This window comes from Colobus angolensis, unplaced genomic scaffold (assembly GCF_000951035.1).
Source record: "Colobus angolensis palliatus isolate OR3802 unplaced genomic scaffold, Cang.pa_1.0 Scaffold232, whole genome shotgun sequence".
Lineage (NCBI taxonomy): Eukaryota > Metazoa > Chordata > Mammalia > Primates > Cercopithecidae > Colobus > Colobus angolensis.
The window spans coordinates 3,976,018-3,997,223 of record NW_012115511.1 but is presented as its reverse complement, the minus strand read 5'-3'; the positions used below and the strand labels follow the sequence as shown (position 1 = coordinate 3,997,223).

The window sequence follows — 21,206 nt, the reverse complement described above, 5'->3', positions numbered from 1 at the left end:
CTAGGCAACAGAGCAAAACTCCGTCTCAAAAAAAAAAAAAAAGAGATAATTAAAATACCACATGCTATGAGAAAAACAGGAACAGGTGTTAAACAAAAACTAGTACAGTGCAGGAAAATTTAGCTTCTGAGGAGGTACAGATGAGGGTGGAAACAGCAGCAATAATTATGACCATAAGCCCTTTAAGCCAGAAATGGTGTGCATAACATGAGAGAAAACAACCTCTTGTTTCATTTAAAAAAAAAAAATTGCTTAAAACCCTAATGGATATTAGATTATAAAGGATAAAAATCAAAATTTTGTTTAAAGAAAAAACTATCCTCTAATAATTACCAACTAGTTTATCCCACTTCTTATCTGTGTATTCAGACCTATGAGACAACATTAAATCAATATTCTTATTACTTGTACCTGTCGTATATGTTTATAGATAGATTTTACTGAAAAATGCAATTATAAAAGGTATCAATCTCCTCAGAATCATTCAGTAAGCCCTTATTTATATCTTCCCCACATTTTCTTTCAATTATTTTTATAAAACAGAATTTTCATTTTTCTCACTGTAACTAAATATAATACAAATATTAATAATAGCTCCCATTTAATGAACATTACTATGCTGTGAGGCAGTATCCTAAATATCGCTTTTCACCACAACAACCCCATGGTTATTTTAGAGAGGCAAGGAAGCTCAGAGGGGTTAAGTAACTTGACTAAAGTCATTTAAGTGGAAGGTAAGAGAAGTAGGAATCTGAAGTCTTCTTTTTCCCAACTATAAGTCACACAAGAAAATATAAGTCAGGGTCGGGTATGGTGGCTCACGCCTGTAATCCCAGCACTTTGGGAGGCCAAGGTGGGAGGATTTCTTAAGCCCAATTCGATACCAGCCTGGGTAACCTAGGGAGACCATATCTTTACAAAAAATTAAAAAATTAGCCAGGCGTGGTAGTGCACGCCTGTAGTCCCAGCTACTTAGAAGGCTGAGGTGGGAGGATCGCTTTGGCCCAGGAGGTTGAGGTTGCAGTAAGGCATGATTATTCCACTGCACTAAAGTCTGGGCAAAGAGCAAGACCCTATACCAAAAGGAGGGGGAGAGGGAGGGGGAGCAGGAAGGGGGGAAGAGGAGCGGGAAAGGGAAGGGGAAAGGTGGGGGGAAGGGGAAGAATATAAGAATTCAGAGATGCTTAGATTCAAAGCACACTGCAGTTGGCAAGAACAGAAGTGAGGGCTCTCTGGTGATTCTGCTGCACACAGTCAGGGTGCCCCAGGCCCTCTCTTGAATTTGTAGTGCTACTGCGAGGGCTAAAGCTCTGCGGTACACAGAACTTGCACTGCCTTTTCCCCCCCACTTCTTATCCCCTTATTGGTCCCCAAATGTCCATTAGCTAAATGTTACCCAGATTTCTTTATTGAAGTTAAATAAGGTGACATCCCACAGATCTTGGCTTCTGTGATTCTTAAAGAAATAAACAAAAAAGTGTGTCAAGCAATTTGTAAATAAGAACAAATACCTTTCATTGTCTTATATTCATTTATGAAAACACCTTGAGGGCCCTTTACGATAGGTAGTGTCTTGTTCCCAAGAGATTCTGGCCCCTTAGTCACCAGATATATTAGTATTTTATAATCAACTGGATGTAATGCCCACAGACTTTTCAATAAGTTCGGACATTCTGTCAGTATGACCACTTATCACTGAAAATACATTTGGAAATCACAGCACTTCAACAGCTTCAGGGCTGTGCTATGAAGCAGACACATTGAAGTGAACCTGACTTTACAATGCTTTACATCAGCAAATTATGGAGAAGACCTGATACATGAAGTGAAATTGAAAAGAATGGCTAATGGACAAAACAACAAAAACATTCAAATTCCATTCCTAACAACAAAAACCTGAGTCTATGGTACTGAGTGGGGAAAGAGTTGTTACATCCCTCCCAAAAGTAGGAATAGATGAACAGATATGTAATAAAGTAAATATAGTAAAATCTTAACTGCAGAATCTTAGAGGTTCTATTCACTACAAAGGTCTTTAAGGAAAGTTTCATAATAAAATGTTAGAAAAAAATAACGGTCGCAGTGGCTCAAGCCTGTAATCCTAGCACTTTGGGAGGCCGAGACGGGCAGATCACGAGGTCAGGAGATCGAGACCATCCTGGCTAACACAGTGAAACCCCGTCTCTACTAAAAATACAAAAACTAGCCGGGCGAGGTGGCGGGCGCCTGTAGTCCCAGCTACTCGGGAGGCTGAGGCAGGAGAATGGCGTAAAGCCGGGAGGCGGAGCTTGCAGTGAGCTGAGATCCGGCCACTGCACTCCAGTCCGGGCGACAGAGCGAGACTCCGTCTCAAAAAAAAAAAAAAAAAGAAAAAAATTCAATACAGAACAGAAGAATTAATATATTACAGAGATTTATGCTGAACTATCTATAAAAGAACAGAAAACCATACATACCTAGACCCTCAAGATTTAAATGTTATAACTACATTAGCCATGTGGGTAATGTATGTCTTTCTGTTTACAGAAATATAGTCATGTGCAAATAATTTATTTCAACTTCACCTTGGCAGAATAACCCATCAAATTTATATTACCCATCTACCAAGCAAATGGGCAAATGAACTTTTCAGCTGACTTACAATATGGCAATTTTTTTCCTCAGAATAATTTTTTCAAACTAAATTATAAAAGTCATGGTATATCATCCAGGGCATACTTCTCCTGAACAGCTGTTTACCAGAGTCACTGATTCATTCAACTCAATATTATTAAGCACCTTCTACGTGCAAGTATTGTGCCAGGTCCTCAAGATACAAACGGTGAGCAAAAACAGACCCTGTGTGTGCTCACAAGGAGGTGACAATCTGGTAGAAAAGACAGAAATGCATCGAATAATCACAGGATCACTGGCACCCATGACAAGTGCTAGAAAGGGGAGGAGGCCTGCAGTATTATAGTGCCTAAAATGGGAAGACTTGACTCAGTCAGGGAGGTCCAGTGGCTTTCCCAGGAAAGCAACACTCAAGCCGAAGAATGTGCTAGACAAGGGGAAAGAGAGGCAAGGACAAGTGAAAGGTCAGTGTGGCTGCAGCACAGAGACCAAGGAGAAGCTTGGCGTAAGCTACAGCTAGAGAGGCGGGTAGCGGCCAACACAGATCTCTGTGATCCACTGAGGAGTTCCACCTGAACGATGTGGAGGAACTGAAGGATGATGACAAGATCTGATCTGTAAGGGGAGAGTAGATGACAGTAATTCACAGTGGAAGAAGATAAACCAGTTAGGAGGCTGCTGCAGGGGTCCAGGCAAAAGACTATGGCAGTCTAGGTGAGATTAATGAAGATGAAAATTTTGAATTAAGTTTTACATCCACAGAAGGCAAGTGTTGGAGCCATACCTATTTCAACATATCGACTTGGCAAATCCCTCATTTCACTGGCATGCCGTTCCTTCACTGAGCATATCTGGAAAATAAGTTCGCAGGTTATTTTATTCATATGATGGAAAATTCTTCATAACATTTTATTCAATATATGGTATCTTTGTTAAATTAACCATGCAGCACTGCAGATGGAGTCCCACCCTACGACTACCCTATGACTTAAACGACAGAAATTAATGTAAATGACAAATAGCAATCACTATTTATATTCACCACCATTATTCCTCAGTAAAGCCTTATTCACCTAAGTTCGGCTTCCCTGGTGAGACTGAACCTGAAGTCAAGTACTAATCCAAGTACAACTTCTGTCTGTGATCAGGGTTTTTTCCTTTTTCTTTTACATAGTGTTCTTTTATAGCTGCTACCATAACTGTAACTATAATATGGAAAATTCTAAAATATGGAAAAACTCAAAGGGGAAAACAAACATTAGTCATTGTCCCAGCACAAAGAGAACGCCATTAATAATCTTCTTTTTTATGAAAGCTACTTTTATTAACCTAACAATTTAATACAAATAATTCGGTATGTTAGTTAAAGATTCTTCTACAACATAATTCTGTAAAGTCTTTAAAATACAGCAGGTCCTCCACATCCTTGGGTTTTGTATCCATGAATTCTACCTTCACGGACTTAACTAAACAAGGATCAGAAATACTCAGGAAAAAAAATGCCACAAAATTCCAAAAAGCAAAACTTGACCAGTTGCTGCACACCAACTACTTCATTAGGTCCATGCAAATGCAGTGATGTGTAGGCACTGTATCAGGTGTTATAAGTAATCTACAGATGATTTAAAGTATACAGGAGGATGTGCATAGCTTATATGCAAACACTACATCATTTTATATATGCAAACATTACATCATTTATATAAGCACAGGGGTCCTGGAACCAATTCTCCCACAGATACTGAGGGATGACTACATTTTATTACATGAATGTACTACACTTAATCAACCCCCTTTGGGGGCATAGTTTTTTTGTTTTTATATCTATTGTAAGCAATAGTGCAATCAACATACTTATATATAAAACTTTAGGACTTTTGTTTCCTTAGGATAATTCCTAGAAGTTGAATTGATACCAATGGGTATATACACTTTTGTAAGGTTTTGTTTTTTAATATACTTAGTATAATGAGTTGCTGCCCAGCAACACTGCAGCAACTCAGTGAATGCAGAGTGCTCACTTTCCCTAATGCAGGGCTTGAACCCATGGCTACAGAGGTAGAAGCCTCCACATAGAAGTAACCGGCTGTCTTCTTCCTTGATTGCTTTCTGCCATTTGTCTCTTGTCCGTTTCATATAATTTCCTGTCTGCTCTCCAATTTTCTTCCCTTCTGGTAGACTTTTGAGTTTATAAGTGATCCACTCTTCTTTCCACACTTACTAGGGAACTATTAAATCATCTAATGGCACATTCCACAATGCTAGATGGACAACTGTTTTAATGTGCTGATATAAGTACATGAGGAACAGTCTTTCAAGTGGTTTGAAGTATAATAAAAAAGCAAATGTAACAGCAATATTAGTGAACACTTTTTGGGCACTTACTGGCACCGCTCCTGAGTTAAGCCCTTTGTGAAATAGATACCAATATTTTCTTAAGATTATGGTGCAGCGGGGGAGACACAAAAATAAGGCACTTTACTGAAGTGTGACAGGGAAGTACAGAGCAGGGGCATCTCCTGCTAGGGCAGGAAGACTTCCTGGAAGAAGTGACATGTAAGTTGAAGCAGGAGAGACAGCACAGGAGAACAGGGTGATGTGACAGTGTAGGGCCTTCAACTGGAAGTTCAATCAGACAGAAATGGAGGGCATGGGGGAAGAAGGGGACAGAGCTGAGGCTGGAGAGGAATAGAGAGGCAGATCACGCAGAACCTTGGAAGTCATGCTTATGATCAATCATCCTATGGGCAAGGAGGGGACTGACCTCATCTGACCTGCACTTAGATTATTCTACCTACACTGTTTAGCACAGGTTTAGTTGGGGCAAAACCAGCACCAAAAAGACTTGACAGGAAGATGAAGTGCAGAGATTTGAGGGACACTGACAGAACTGGAGGGCTGACAGTCTTCCAACACTCAGACACCCCTGAAAGACAACGTTATTATGTCTAATCTCGAGATGAGGACACTAAAGCTCTGTGAGCGATGCCAGACTGCCTGGTCAGAGTTGGAATTCACACCAAGGCCTCACTGGTATCTCGTTGGCCATGCCACAACTTGAAAACAAGGACGCATTGCACTACTGGTAGCTGGGCATGGCTCTACTGTACTCCTCAGCTCTGCAGTCTGGGCTCACCCAGCACCTGTCTCATAGGTAGAAAGTGGCAGGTAAAGGTGGGTGAATAGGTAAGTGCTGCCCTAAGCTCATGTCCTGCATAAGCACAAATCAATGATTATAAGAGCCCTTTACCATTGACAGGTGGGTTCTTGCTCATGAACTCTAATCTGCTTCCTCCAACTGTCTCCTCCATTTCTCCACATGGGTGGATAACAGGCATCTCTCAAGTAGACACACCTAAAACCAACTCTTGCCCTTTTCACTCTAAACATGCTCTATCAATAGTCTTTCCCATTTCAGCAAAAGGTAGCTTCACCTTCCAGTATGTTAGGTGACTGTGATCTCACACTCCACATGCAACTGTCAACAAATACTGCAGAGTCTACCATCAAAATATATCCAGGATCTGGTCATTTCTCACCAGCTGCATTACACTGACCTGAGACAACATTATTTTTTACGGAGATGACTGCAGTAGCCTAACTGGTCTCCCCTCTTGGCTGCCCCTTTGCTATTTAGCTCCACACAGCAACCAGAGATCCTTCTAAAGCACAAGTTAGATCACTTAGCTGACTCTACAACAGCTCAAAGCCTTGTGCTGACTTCCTACCTCACTCAAATTAAAGGCCAAAGACTTCTCAAGGGCCCCTAGGCTCCAACATCATTTGCTCCTCCACCCTATCCTCCCCCACCCTCACTTAAATCCCTCTCCTCCACACCTGCTCCACTCACTCTGACACAAATAGCCTCCTTGCTATTCCTCAGAAGCACACCAATCACACTCCTGCTTCAAGAATTTTTGCACTCCTGCTCCTTCTGCTAACATCTCCTACCCCAGGCCCCCACAGAGCTGCATAACTTTTCTCTCCAGATCTCTGACCAAACGACATATTAGTTATTGGACAGGCCATCCCTGGACCACCCCATAGTAAATGGTACCTACCCCAATCCCTTTTCCTATTATCCTGTTAAAATGTCCTCCTTTTTATTTGTCACCTTCAACATGCTATACTTACTTGTTTTTGTCTACCTTCCTTACCTTCCTTACTAGATCATAAATTTCCCGAGGGAAGGAACTTACTCATTTGTCTATTCGTGTTCTGCAACACTAGAACACTGCCTGGCACCTGGTAAATCTTTGTTGGGCAAGTGAATGAATGAAGTAAATGGTAGGCTCCAATTGCACACTTTATTATACTGTTTCTGGTCGCTTCTCCTCAACAAGATTGCTGTCTCTCTGAAGAAAGACCATGTCCTTATCTCCTCTTCCTTCAACAGAACTCACTAAGAGTCTACACTGAGAAGTGCTCAACATATAGAACTGAGTTTGAAGAAAAGGAACCTCCAATAAAATGAAATATTTGACACAAAAATTGTATAGAAGCTGGAGCTTAACTTAGGCACAGAGAAAGGGTATTTGTTTCCCATGGCTGCTATAACAGACTGCCACACTTGGTGGTTTAAAACAACAGAGATGTATTCTCTTACAGTTCTGCAGGCTAGAAGTCTGAAATCAGGTTCACTGGGCTAAAATCAAGGTGTTGGCAGGGCTGTACTTCCTCTGGAGGCTCTAGGGGACAATCTGCTGTCTCCTCCAGCTTTCTGGTGGCTGCCACCATTCACTGGCCACCTCACTCCAATTTCTGCCTCCACAGTGGTACTGCCTTCTCCTCCTCTCTTCCATGTTAGCATCTCCCTCTGCCTCCCTCTCATTAAGATAAACATGATTGCATTTAGGGCCCACCCAGATAATGTAGGTTAATCCCCCATCTCAAGATCCTTAACTTAATCATATCTTTTGCTAAATAAAGTTAATATTTACCTTTTTGCCATATAAAGAAATATTTGCCTTTTTGTCATATAAAGAAACATTTACAGGTTCTAGGAATTAGGGCCTGCTATCCTTGGGGCCATCATTCAGCACACCAGAGAAAGAATTTCTGGTAGTAATGAGTGAATTTGTTACATATTCCTATAGGCTAATTTTCCTTGTCTCTCACCATAAGAAAAGAAAATCAGAACTTAAACAAGCTACCTGGTCCATTTAAGGGATTTTTAAAATACTAAGAATATAAATTTATTGGATGAGTAACCACACACATGGGACAGGGAGCCCACAGGGAATCACTTTTTCCATCCTACGCTATAGGCACAGCTTCCTTCCTGTTACCCTAAATATAAATCAGGTTGTGTTCATTTAACACATGAATGATAATAAAATAAGGGCTGGGAAGGCCAGAAGTGTAACAATGTTTGTCTTGCTAATAACAGTCATTCCATTAATAATTTTTCCACTTTCCCTTTCCAGAGAAGAGTAAATTTTAAGCAGCCATGTCCCCTTCATGACATTTCTAGAACTTTATATAATAGTGACAGCTAACATTTATTAAGCAATTACAATACATCAAATTCTATGCAAAACTCTTTACGTGCATTAGCTCACTTCTTTCTCCCCAAAACTTGTAATGTGAAAACAATTAGCACTACCATTTTGTGGATGAGGACAGTAAGGCTCACAGAGGATCACAAAGGAAAATGGAGAAGCTGGACTTGATCCCAGGTCTGTCTGGCCTCAAAGCCTAAGCTTTTCCATGAGACTATTGCTGGGATACTCTCTCATGCCATTTTTACACTTCCGCTAATTTTTAGTTTATTTTGTTTGAATTTAGCTATTTTTTTAAAGAGAAATAACTTTTGGCACTGAAGTATCTAATATAACAGAAGCACTAGTAGGTATAAAATAAATGTGAATGAGCTTTGGCCCCCTTTTGCAGAGCAGCTAAATTTCATTTACCCAGGCACATAAGGGTCATATAATTAAACTTCAGAAAATATTCCCAAATCTTATTATTGATGATAAGTCTGGGCCTCTACTTCATCAAATTATCACCAAGCAGCAGGATGATTTAATTTTAACCTTCTCTCTCCACTATCAATAACTCTAACGCAGAAGTAAAGGGTCAAAGCTAAGGGAAAATGGAAAGAATAATAAAGAGAAGAAAACCTGACTAAACAACAAAACGAAGCCCATGTTCTGTAAATAGCTAAGGCCAGCTGGGATGTGAGAAATTAAAAGAAGATTGAAAAAGACAGCACCATTCTGAACATGAAAAAGTTCACAAATAGTTTTACATGCCATGGAAAAGAAAGAATATATCTTAAAACTTATGCACAGGAAATAATTTGAGCATTAAATGGTAATCACATCACAATAACATCCAGGTGAAAAGATTTGGGTCCTAGAAGCCATTCAAGACTCACAGTCCTTTGGACCACCCTCAGTGGATCTATAACAACAAGGACTTATTATAAAGACAAGCAAAACCACCTTGACAGAAGTCCCCCAGCCAATAATCAGTGTCACATTGTCCTTCCAACAGAGGCTGCAGGGATACATGTCTGGGCGAAGGCTTATATCATCCCGGGGCACATTGGTGATTCTTTGCTTTGAGATGATGTCAAAAATCTTCACACCCTGGAAAATAAAACAGCAGTAAGCATCCTCTACTCAGGAGGAAAGTAACAGAAAACTTATTAACAGCCCCTGCTACATACTAGCAATAACCAGCAGGGAGAAATATTAGCAGTGTTTACTGAGCATGCAAGGAAAATGCTCCTGCTCCACACAAACCCTATGGGAACTTAAACCACAAGGAAACCTCCACCCTTCTTTCTGGACAAAGGAGATTTTCTTAGATGACATGGGTGACTCAAATCCAACAGAAACATGAAATGTACAGACATCAATAGCTGCATTTCCAAAATGACAGACAAGTAACATTTCTAATTTTATCGTTCCACCACAAAAATGAAGTTTGTTTTTTAGAACGACTTTGAGTCTGAAAAGCCACCTATATAAAGAAAATTACATCTGACATTTTAAAATTCTCACATGAAAACATCAGGCAAGCAGCTAAAACTAAAAATGAACCAAGAGACCACAGGTTTGTTTTACCTTCACTGTGACCCAGGAGAAGTAAGGAAAGTCCAGAATAAAAAGGGAGAGTCTAGACAGATTTCTACCGTCTAAAACTGAATAGAACTGATTTACTAAATTATACCTTGATGTTCCAAAAGATATGCCAGATGTCAAAAACACCATTTTTTAAAACTTCCTACTAGCCCCAATTCACAGCAAGTAAACTTTAAGTTAAAATGCAGCACTGAAATTCACAATTCACTTTCTTACAGGCAGGTCTATACTTCTGCCTATGATTATACTGGGAGTAAAAGAGAAATCAGCAATATTCTGCACTTGTTTCATATCAACTCTTACTTGCCTTTGGCCAACAGGCAAATGATATTTTCAAGACCCATTCCCAATGCAGTCCTTCAATTATTAAGATAGCTTTTCATTTTCTTGGCTACTCTCCATGCCTCAGGTTTCTTACTCTAAAATAGAGTCCAGAATATGTTGGGAATTACTATATTATGAAAGCCAAAAGCAATCTAATTTCTTTAACCTCCTAGGTACGATACCAATCGTCCTTTCACCTTTTAGAAATCACCACCACAGCAAGTGGCATCTTTTCCCTTCATTACAAGCCCTATCAACTTGGCCATTCTTCTGCCACTCAACAAGCATTAGGAAGATAGAGGCGTATTTTTTACCATATTATTGGCCCAAGCAATCAGATGGCCTCTCCACTTCACACTCCTTATGTTCCCTTCCCCTTCATGCAGAACAACGGACTTCCATCTGTTCATCCATGACCGTTCAAACAGTAGCAGCTAGGGACAAAGAGCGTAAACAAAGACTCTTAGAAACTGCAAATCATGTATCAGGTTCTTTACCGATTAGTTTTACCTATCCTTGTGACCAAATAACAAACAAGTCACTCTCGACATCTTTAATGTAACTTATAGTAGTATATTATTTGTATCCTGGAAAGAATTCCTAGCACATCATATTCTCCCCAGGACATTGTTCAAAATGGATGAGTGCTGAAGTTACTACAAGGCCAAAGCCACAGGGTGGCACCAAAACACCAAGATTCATGGAAAATAACGCACATTAGTTAGTCAAAAGATTTGTATCGCAAAAGTTCTTCAAATGATTGTCCGGGAACTAATTTATTTTGTAAATCGGGAAATCAAAACCTCTTAAGTTTTTCACTGAAAATAAGATATTAGTCACAGATTAAACTGTAATAGAAGCACTCTATGTTTTTCATTTAACTCAAATAACTGAACGACGACTTTTGAACAGTAATTCACATCACAAAACAAGAAAAATTGGAATTAAGCTTCTTTAGAAATTTCATAGTATCTAGGGTCTTTATTTTAAAGGGAAGATTCCATCATTCAAAAAACCTGCTGGATAAATTTTAATATAAAATATAACTGGTCAAAAACCTCTAAGATTAATAAAGATGTAATTCTAGGAAGTCATACATTATTAAGAACACTATAAATATTTTTCTTGATATATTCCATTTAAATCCTTTAAGAAAAGACATTTATACAGTATATAACTTAAGGCATGCAATCCTGAAACACATGTTTACCCTTTAAAAGCAAATGCTGACAACAGATTCCACAACAGAATTATTAAAATTCCTACCACTACAAGTAATTTCAGTCTACCTTGGTATATTTTATGTCCTCTACCCACCCCAAAAGAGACAGGGGAAACAGGTTCCGGGGAAAGAAGGTAATTCACATTTTATTTGTATTTCCTGTGTATCTTTCTCACTAGTTAGACTAACACAGGCAGAGGAAGTACAAAATAAAATCCCTAAAATTAAATACGATGTCCATCATCACAAGTAAGGAAAGTACAGTTACTGTAAAATGCTATAACAATTTGAAGTTGTGTGACTTCACAACTTCCACAGGGAAACTGGAGGCAGGGATTCTTCTGACCATACTTAGCCCCGTCTTCTCATTAAGATATATCCTATATATTTTCAGAGACCTTCTAACCCACCCTGTCCTCTCCCATCCCAGGTACCAATTCAGAAGTCACTACTACCATGCCTCACTACCCCCCAGTTAGAGGCCTTTGGGAGTGTCCCCTGACTGTGATTCAGCCTCTTTCTGCCATTTGCAGAGAATAGAGCTAGGGAAGCTACTGTGTCAGCCCAAATGCAGATGGATGATGATGTGTTCAGTATTTTGAAAGGGCAGGTTCAAAATGTAGGAAAGGGGGAGAAAGGCTGAGCATACAGTTCCTGCTACAGAGAAGATTATGCTCCAGTAAAGACAGGCAGCTAAAAACAATTCTTTTTATTTATTTATTTTTGAGATGGAGTCTCGCTCTGTTACCCAGGCTGGAGTGCGGTGGCACCATCTCGGCTCACTGCAACCTCCACCTCCTGGGTTCTAGTGATTCTCCTACTTCAGCCTCCTGAGTAGCTGGGATTACAGGTGTGCACCACCATGGCTGGCTAATTTTTGTACTTTTAGTAGAGACGGGGTTTCACCATGTTGGCCAGGCTGGTCTTGAACTCCTGACCTCAGGTGATCCACCAGTCTTGGCCTCCCATAGTGCTGGGATTACAGGTGTGAGCAACCATGCCCGGCCACAACAATTCAACATGATGAATTGATAAGATCAAAATGTCTATCTTCTATCTGTGGCCTGGATCTGATGGAGGTGATCGTAGGAAATGGGCAAAGCACAGGGAGTGCTCAATAACCACCTGCTGCAATGAATGGTTGGCTGGATGGCCGGGAGAACAGCATGGGGGGACACAGCATCAAATTCCTTTCCCTCACCAATTTCCACCTAGAAATGACCAACGCAGCACTTAGAGGAGAAACTCTGCACCTGTGTTGAAAAAGTTAAATACGCTCCAAATTTTAAGCTAAAAATTTTGTAAAATATGCTAATAGTAAGACCCCAGTGAAGGCCATGATTTAACTCATTCCCCCAGAAAAAGCCTGCCTGGGAAGTAGTTGGTCAGGCAGGTCCTAGAATGCTACAACACCCCCCACACTCAGTGTAATGGGGCAGGAACAAAGGGGAGTGGTCAGTTTCACTTTGAAATACAAAGGGTTGGGTCCCCAAGCATGCAGCCAGCACTGTAGCTGTCCCAGGTGGGAAGGAAAGCAGGCCCTCTGACAAGAGGCAGACACCTATGGAAAAATCCTGCATTTGAAAAGAACACAAATTACCCAGGGAGTAATCCCCAACTTGTGACTCCATATGAATAAGAAGACATTGAAAAAAACAAAATAACTTAAGATCTAATTCTTATCATCATAATTCTCATGTAACAGCAAAATTAAGAAATTAATAACAAAGAACAAGAGAAAGAACAAAACAAAACAAAAATGATACAAAAAATTTTCTCAATCTTTGTAAAAGATGAATTCATATGGTAACCAGAGTACTTTGAAAAATGAGAAAAACAAATACTATAAACCTAAACTTTATGGGATAGAAAGTTGTAGAAAACGGAAAATCTAGATTTAAAAGTTAATAATGAACACGACAAGTCGCTACACAACAAAACAAAAACATTTCACTGAGGGATATGAAAGGAGAACTCGATCAACAGAAAGGCACATTACATTCATGGATAGAAAGACTCCAATTCTCACTGAAGAGTTTAAGTCTCATTAAATTAACCTATAATTTTAATGCAAATCCAAAGAAAATTCCAAAGGGATTATTTCTAGAAATTCTAAAAATGCTAAAAATTCATTTAAAAAAATAAGAATTTTTTTTATCAAGTAATTTAGGGGGAGGAATGGATTTGTCCAGATAGTAAAAACATTTTATAAAATCAACACTCAAAACAGTATAGCAATGTTTCTAGAACTGATAGATGAAGGAAAAAGAATGAACTGATAAAGATGAATCAAATGATATGGTCAGGAATGGGTATGTGGGGTCGGGGGATACAGTGGAGTGTGTACAGAGAAAGAGGTATCTTCAAACTACTGAGCTGTGATCTTGGACACCAGCTTTCTGGAGGATAATTTGGCATCATGGACTCAAAGCTTTAAAAAAAAAAAAAAAAAAATGAAACCAGGAGGTTGCTACCTAGAAACTTACGCAAAGAAATAATCAGACGACTTAGTAAAGATGCATGTAAAGCTATTAACAGCCAGAAATGGACTAACAACTGAGGAATGCCGGAGCATAATACAGTGGAGCACACACGATGAGTATGTATCCATTATTAAATTATTTTATGCACGTATCTTCATGAACACAAAAACCTACGAGGGCATATTAAATAAAAAAGCAGATTACAATTACAGTATTCAATACAATGTCCTTAAAATGTGAATGTATATCCACATATATTATAAAATCTAAAAGATACATAACGAAGTAATCCTAATTCTATAAATGAGTGCTGAAATTTTATATTATTTCTATGTTATAATTATTCTGCACTAAATATAAGAATATTTTTATAATGTTAATACATTAATGGGAATGAAAATCCATTCTCTTATTTTTAGAATCAGGAAAACTTAGGGGAATAGTTAAAATGAAACAATAAAGCAATATCAAAACTTCACTGGAGATTGGGTGCAGTGGCTCATGCCTGTAAATCCCAGCACTTTGGGAGGCCGAGGTGGGGGGATCACCTGAGGTCGGGAGTTTGAGACCAGCCTGACCAACATGGTGAAACCCCGTAAAAATACAAAAAAAATTAGCCAGGCACGGTGGCCGGCACCTGTAATCCCAGCTACTCGGGGGGTTGAGGCAGGAGAATCGCTTGAACCTGGGAAGAAGAGGTTGCAGTGAGCCAAGACTGCGCCATTGCACTCCAGCCTGGCAAACAAGAGCAAAACTCTGTCTCAAAAAAAAAAAAAAAATTCACTGGAACTTAAAGAAGTAATGTTTGAGGCATACTGAACATGTATTAGAATGAATTTACATAAACTGTATATACTTTTCAAATAAAACATTAACTTTTTCAGAAAACTGTTAATTACATCTTATTGCAGTTCCCGCCAAAATGTAAGCTCACTCCAATGGACCCTTTCTATTACACTCTGTGTGCTCCGAACTACGGGAAGAAGCAGAGGTGGCTGAACTCTGGCCTCCTTTTGTCTCCTAATCTACCTCCCAAAACAAGAAACGAAAAACTTCCAGCAGAGGGGAGGAGGCAAAGGAAGGACAGATGAATTCTGAATCCAGGCCATCTCAGGACTGATTCCCAAAAATCTTGTGGACCCTGCTCTGACATGTAATCAAAAGAGCAAAGAAGCTTTTCCCAGTGATTATTTCTACAATGCAGACAGGCACAGGCCATTCTATGCAGCTGATGTGTGCTCAAAAATGGAGGGGAATAAAAAATTAACCTCTGTAAATGAAACAAATTTTAACTAATTAACATTACAAGTTTTGACAGGATTCACGTTATTTTCTTATGTTTTTCAAATAGCCTAAGTCCCTATCACTTTATATTTTGTGGATAAAAAATAAGAAAATATCTGTAAATAAAGCAGGTCATCATAAACATACTAAGGAAAGTGATCATTTAGGAGAATTCTTTTGTAAGTCAAATAATTTCCCCCCAAATTATTGGTTCTGTATATGTTTTATGGTCACACTGGTTTTCTCACTGCACAACTAACTCTATTAAATCTTGTTCACTGAGATTGGCATGTTTACCTTGCATTTCCCCAACCAGTGCGCAGGGGAAAAGGATCATATCTTATACTTTGCTAGACACACAGGCATAATAAATATTAAATATTAAGTAGACTATCCTAGTCTACTAGTCTTAATTCTTTCCTTCTCTGACCATATACACAATACATTTGCTACAGGAGGAGTTACGCAGTTTCCCAAAACCTTTGTTACTCAGCCTGTCTTTACAGTTAGTAATATTCCTAAAGTATTTTGAACATATTGGAATCTACTCCAATCTCAAAAATTTAAAGAACCCAATGACTAATTCATACAATCAACACAGCCTTGCTTTTAGACTTAAGAGCTCACTTCTATGGATCCCATATCCAGGCACGTAACGTCACTCTATTTCCTTTCACTCAAGGCCAGCAGATAGAATTTGTGCACAACTTGTCAAAAATTTGAAAGCTGCTTTTAAGGTTAGCCTTCCTCTCTTAGGTTTCAGTAATTGCAGCTCCTTTATTTCAGAGACACGAACTGACCACACATTTGGCCTGAACGGTAATTTCTGAAATGTGTCTGCAAGCCTGAAGAAGGCTCTCTGGATTGCCACAGCACCTACTTCTCCAGGCTCTCTGGCACCTGGCCTGTTTCTCTCCTCGATGTTACCAGCCTGGCCCCGTCAAACATTTATTTCTGCCTTTCCTCTCCACTCTACTTTATTCTTTACTCATGAGTACACTTTTCCTATCCTACAGAGTATAAAACCTTAAATGCTCGCTAATAATTATGGAGTCATTTCTATACCTCTGAAACTCTCATACAGGATTCGCTTTGATTTGACATAGAGTTTCGTAAGTGGACAATGGCCAAATGATCCACTCTCCATTGGCTTTTTTATCCTAATCTCCATGCATTTCAAGCAGAAACATATTTTCTGATAGGAATGCCAAGGGAAGCTTTGCTTTGGTGATTTAAGAAAAGATGAACTCCTTTTCTTACAAACATTCTATACTAATTTAACTACCACAAAACTATCTGCCTGTACTTCACTGACATTTAATAATACCCATTTTTTCCTTCTGCCCACAGACCTACTGAGCACGAATGTTCTACAAAGCATTTTATGGGGTAAGCCATTGAAAAAAACTACCCTTAAAAGCAGCTGGTTAATTTATTTGGTTCATCTTCCATACCCTGTAATGTTGAATTGTCATTATCACAATACTAAGAGCAATTTAAGCTCAATGGGAGCTAAGTACATAGAGAGGAAAAGCTGTTTCCAAGAGGTCTATTTTTTTGTTGGAGAAAGTATTTTAGGGCTTTATTTCCCATAAATCCACATTCTGGCAGTCAGCACTCTCAGTACTTATATTTCAATATGAGCCCTCACATCCTCCGCAATATACTTTATTCTCCTCTGTTTTGTGCTGATAAATCTATCTAGTGTTTCCCTACTCTACAGAGTGCTGTAAGGACACAGAGCCCAGAATCTCCCACATGTGTGGCAAGATTCCTATCGGGCTGTAATGAAGTCTCCAATTCTGGTCACCTAATGCCCATCATTACTTGTCACTCACTCTTCCCTGATGGAGTTGAAAAGAGTATGATTGGCCCTGTTTTAATCATCTTGTAATCTTTCAAGTTGATAAATCACTTGGCTCCTTCAGGTTCCCTAAATACTGACCACACTGCTAGCTTTGAGGCAGACAAGAAAGTGGGCAAGATTCAGCAGGGGCTTCAGTCCAGGGTCAAGGCTTACACACCACGTTTGTTCCTACAGGGAGAACCAAGGGGCTTAAAGAAAACAAATATTTCACAGACAAGAACCTGCGCTAGGTCAGGAAGGTGTGGAAGATCCAGGTAATAAAATAGAGAAATAAATAAAAGTAAAACCCAACAAATAAAACTGTCTCAATAAAAATAAAGGCATAACAATGGGAAAGTCTTGTTACAAAAGGATTTAAATATTCAAGATTAGAAAAGATCATGAGCAAAATTTTAAAAGTCAAGAAGGCAAGTGAGAAAAATGAGTGAGTGTGGAGAAGACCTAGGATGGTGGCTGGCTACTGACGGCAGATGGGGTCTTGAATCCTCAAGGAGGCAGGAATGACCAGGAACCCATGTGGAGTAGGTAAGTGTCTTTGTCTTGCTTCGTGCTTAGGCTTAGTGCCAAAGTTTCAAACATGCAGCTTTTCTAAACACCACCAACAGTTCTACTATGTCCATCAAGATACAATATAAACATGTATATAAAGACTTTTTTTTTAACTTGTTTTTTAATTTCAGGGTTTATGTGCAGGTTTGTTACATAGGTAAACTAGTGTCACAGGGGTTTGTTGTACAGATTATTCTGTCACCCAGGTATTAAGCCTAGTATCCATTAGTTATTTTTCCTGATCCTCTCCCTCCTCCCATCCTCCATCCTCCAATAGGCCCCAGTGTGTGTTGTTCCCCTCCATGTATCCATGTGTTCTCATCATTTAGCTCCCACTTTCAAGTGAGAACGTGTGGTATTTGGTTTTCTGTTCCTGCATTGGCAACACACGCTTTGGACAGGCCCTTGCAGTTAATTCTGTGAAACCTATATAGACAGCCCAATGCTTTGAAATTTAAAAAATACTGTATCAACACAAGGTAACAATCAATTCAGCAACCAAGAAATCTAAGCTAAAGGCTCCATGAGAACAAAATAAGTCAAACACCGGAGGTGCCATTTAGGAGCAGCTTTCTTTGCATTAAAAAACTAGAGATGACAGCTAGATCTACCTACCCACCTATGTGGTATCTACCTACACACCTATGTGGGTTTGGCAATCAAGCCAGCATGTGAGGTAGGCCCCTATTTAAACTACTAATCTGCAGTTTCTGCAAATGCAAGCACATAATTACAAGTGTGATTTCAGAAATGACTAGGACACTTTCTAAGTAATTTTACCACTTAAAAAAAAAATCTTCCATATGGATTCCACAAATTTAATAGAGCTGGCTGTTCATACCAAACACCTTGAGTCTGTTTTTCAGTTTGCAGTTATCTGAGGATACATTTCCCGGGGCTGGGCTCAAGGTCAAACACCCTCATCATCAGGGTAGAGATAACACAAAAGTCATCCACTGGGCGATTAAACTCGAATTAATGTTCTGTGCAATGAACAAATATCTCTAACTATCTATAATCTCAATCATTGATGACTGGTGAAAATCCTTGCACAGTGAGTATATCAAAAAGAAATGCAAAATTGCTAAGTCTTGAATAATGTAGACAGTTACCTGAAAACATGGGTTTATGTATTTGAACAAGCCCTTCACACAATTCAAAGCAAAACAGGACAGGTGCAGTGGCTTTAGGACTTTAGGAGGCCGAGGCAGGCAGATCACAAGGTCAAGAGATGGAGACCATCCTGGCCAACACGGTGAAGCTCCATCTCTACTAAAAATACAAAAATTAGCTTGGCATGGTGGTGTGCACCCGTAGCCACAGCTACTCGGGAGGCTGAGGCAGAAGAATCATTTGAACCTGGGAGGCAGAGGTTGCAGTGAGCCGAGATCGCACCACTGCACTCCAGCTTGGCAACAGAGTGAGACTCTGTCTCAAAAAAAAACCTAAACTTAAAAAAAACAAAACAAAAACAAAGTAAGCCCAAAAGTTGAAAAAAAAAAAAAAATCAAGACACTATCTGCAGAAGAAATGGAGTCAAATGAACCCAATTTTGAGCATTATAATCCACTTTCTTACTATCTCTATGAAAAACTGGCATTAACTGGACACACTGGTCAGCGCTGATAGCTTTCACAGAAGTGGCAGAACTGACGGTTTTGGGGCAGACTCACATCTACGGGGTAATATATGTTCATCCTCTCTACACACTTCAGGGTCTAAAGTCTCATTTAGACTCCTATATAATGCCTCCCTGGGAACAAGAATAATTATTCCAGATTTGGCCAAAATTGGAGAAAAGGCTACAGGCTATTCAGTAAGCAGCAATAATTTGTGCTCAAACTGACAGTAAATATCAATTGGACAGCCTTCATTGTTGTGGCTTCTATGGTAATATTAAAAGCTGTCCTAAGCAAAGAATACAATCAGACAAATCACAAAGGAAGATACAGAAGTTGCTAATAAATAAAAATGTTCAAAATCACTAACAATTCAAATATATTACAAAATAGAAAAATGGAGTATCTTTATGTATCAGATTGGCAAAGAGCACGTGGTAAAATAGGTACTCACACATAGCTGATATAAACTTGTGTAAGTTTTCTGGAATACAATTTTACCTGGCAACACATATTAAATGCCTAAAAAATAATCATAACCTTTGATTCAGTAATTCTAATCCTAAGAATCAATGATAGGAAAACATTCAGAGGAAAAGATGAAAGCTCAAAGATTCCAAGCTTCACCACATCATGATTTATGACAGCCAAACACTGGGTATAATCTAAAGGTCCAAAGACAGAACGGTTAAGAAAATCAAATAGATCCGTAAGATACAACAGTATGCAACTATTCAATAACACTGAGCTAAGAAGAGATGTCAATAATGTAGGGAATTTCATATGATGTACAATCATAAGTTAAAAATAAGATCTAAAATAATTGAGATTACCCTATATATTCCTTTGCTTTTTGTTATTATAAAAATAATGCATGCTTACTACAAGAAAGTAAATAAAAGTCAATGAAGGTCAGAAAGAACATTCATAATCCTGCCCAAACACTGTTAATAATTTGGTGTACAGCCTTCCATGAATACATCTACATACATAATTTTATTTCTACAAAAAAGGATAATCAAACCATACATATATTTTAGAAAAGAATCTCAACAGAAGCAATCTATCAAATGTTGAGAATTTTATTTATTCCAACTGAGAAAGAGAAAAGCTGACATCCAGAAGCTAGCCTGGCACCCACAGCAGGGCCCTGATGTTCTCCTTACGAATATAAATAATTTCACAGAAAACCAATATCAGCCGAGGCCACTCCATGACTGTGAAGGCCCAGGACAGAAGCGAGACCACTCCATAATCACGTCTGAACGCAAACTAGACGTGAACATTTTCCAAGCCGTGGCAATGACCAAACACCTCCCGCGCTGGCGAAAATGACCGACCGCTGCTCCTTTACCAGTTATGGCTTTGGCTTTGGCTTAGCCTTTTCTCCTTCTAGATAATATTTATTAAAATGCCCAGCTGTAGAATTACTCATACTGCATGACAGCATCCAATCTAGAGCAAAGCCCTGATGCCTAAAACCTCCCCGAAATCACCTCATACCAACTTAAATCCTACAATTCTTCTAACATCTTCCTAAAACCATATGGGGTGCTCCTGGTGATCTTTGGCCGCAGGGCACTGACACAGCTAATTCACTATTGTTAGACAGTTAGCTTGCACCAATTTTCACTGTTACAAACATCAAGAAAATTGGCTGAAACTGAGTTAAAAAATTAAAACGAAAATAACCGTACAGGCTGAGGGGGATCCAAAAGGCTTAAAGACAAATAAAGGATTGTAAATTCACCCCATAGTGTTGCATGTGAACATATAAACACATTCATTTCCTATCAAACCACTTTTCTGACTAATGGTCTTATTAACTATATTCTACCTACACCAACCTACCTGTATGCTTTTGGAAACCTACCACCATTTCTGAAATCAAGATCCTGTGTACACAAAGCACCTAACATGAAGCACGACACAAAGTTGTATTCAGGAAGCAGATTCAAACCAAATACTCCTGTGAAATGACTGATTCAGTTTGCACCGTGACACCAACTAACAATGACTGCAGTTGTGACCCCTTGCTTTATACAGCCTTATCTTAAAGCAAAAGAGAGAAAGGAACATCTCTGAACTGGCAATGACACTTGTGGTCATTCCCCAAAATACTTAAGAATACGGGGCCGGGCGCGGTGGCTCAAG

The 21,206-nt window shown here is 39.2% G+C and overlaps 1 protein-coding gene across 1 annotated transcript in view; it reads right to left on the bottom strand.

Annotated features, from left to right (window-relative positions):
- Positions 1-21,206, bottom strand: part of VPS41 (vacuolar protein sorting 41 homolog (S. cerevisiae)) — a 184,620-nt gene that overhangs the window by 59,716 nt on the left and 103,698 nt on the right. The window contains exons 8-10 of the mRNA XM_011944508.1: positions 10,343-10,462; positions 9,060-9,206; positions 3,398-3,464 (exon numbers count right to left, since the gene is read on the bottom strand). Coding sequence (XP_011799898.1) covers positions 3,398-3,464; positions 9,060-9,206; positions 10,343-10,462 — 334 coding nt within the window. The remainder of the gene's footprint in view (positions 1-3,397; positions 3,465-9,059; positions 9,207-10,342; positions 10,463-21,206) is intronic.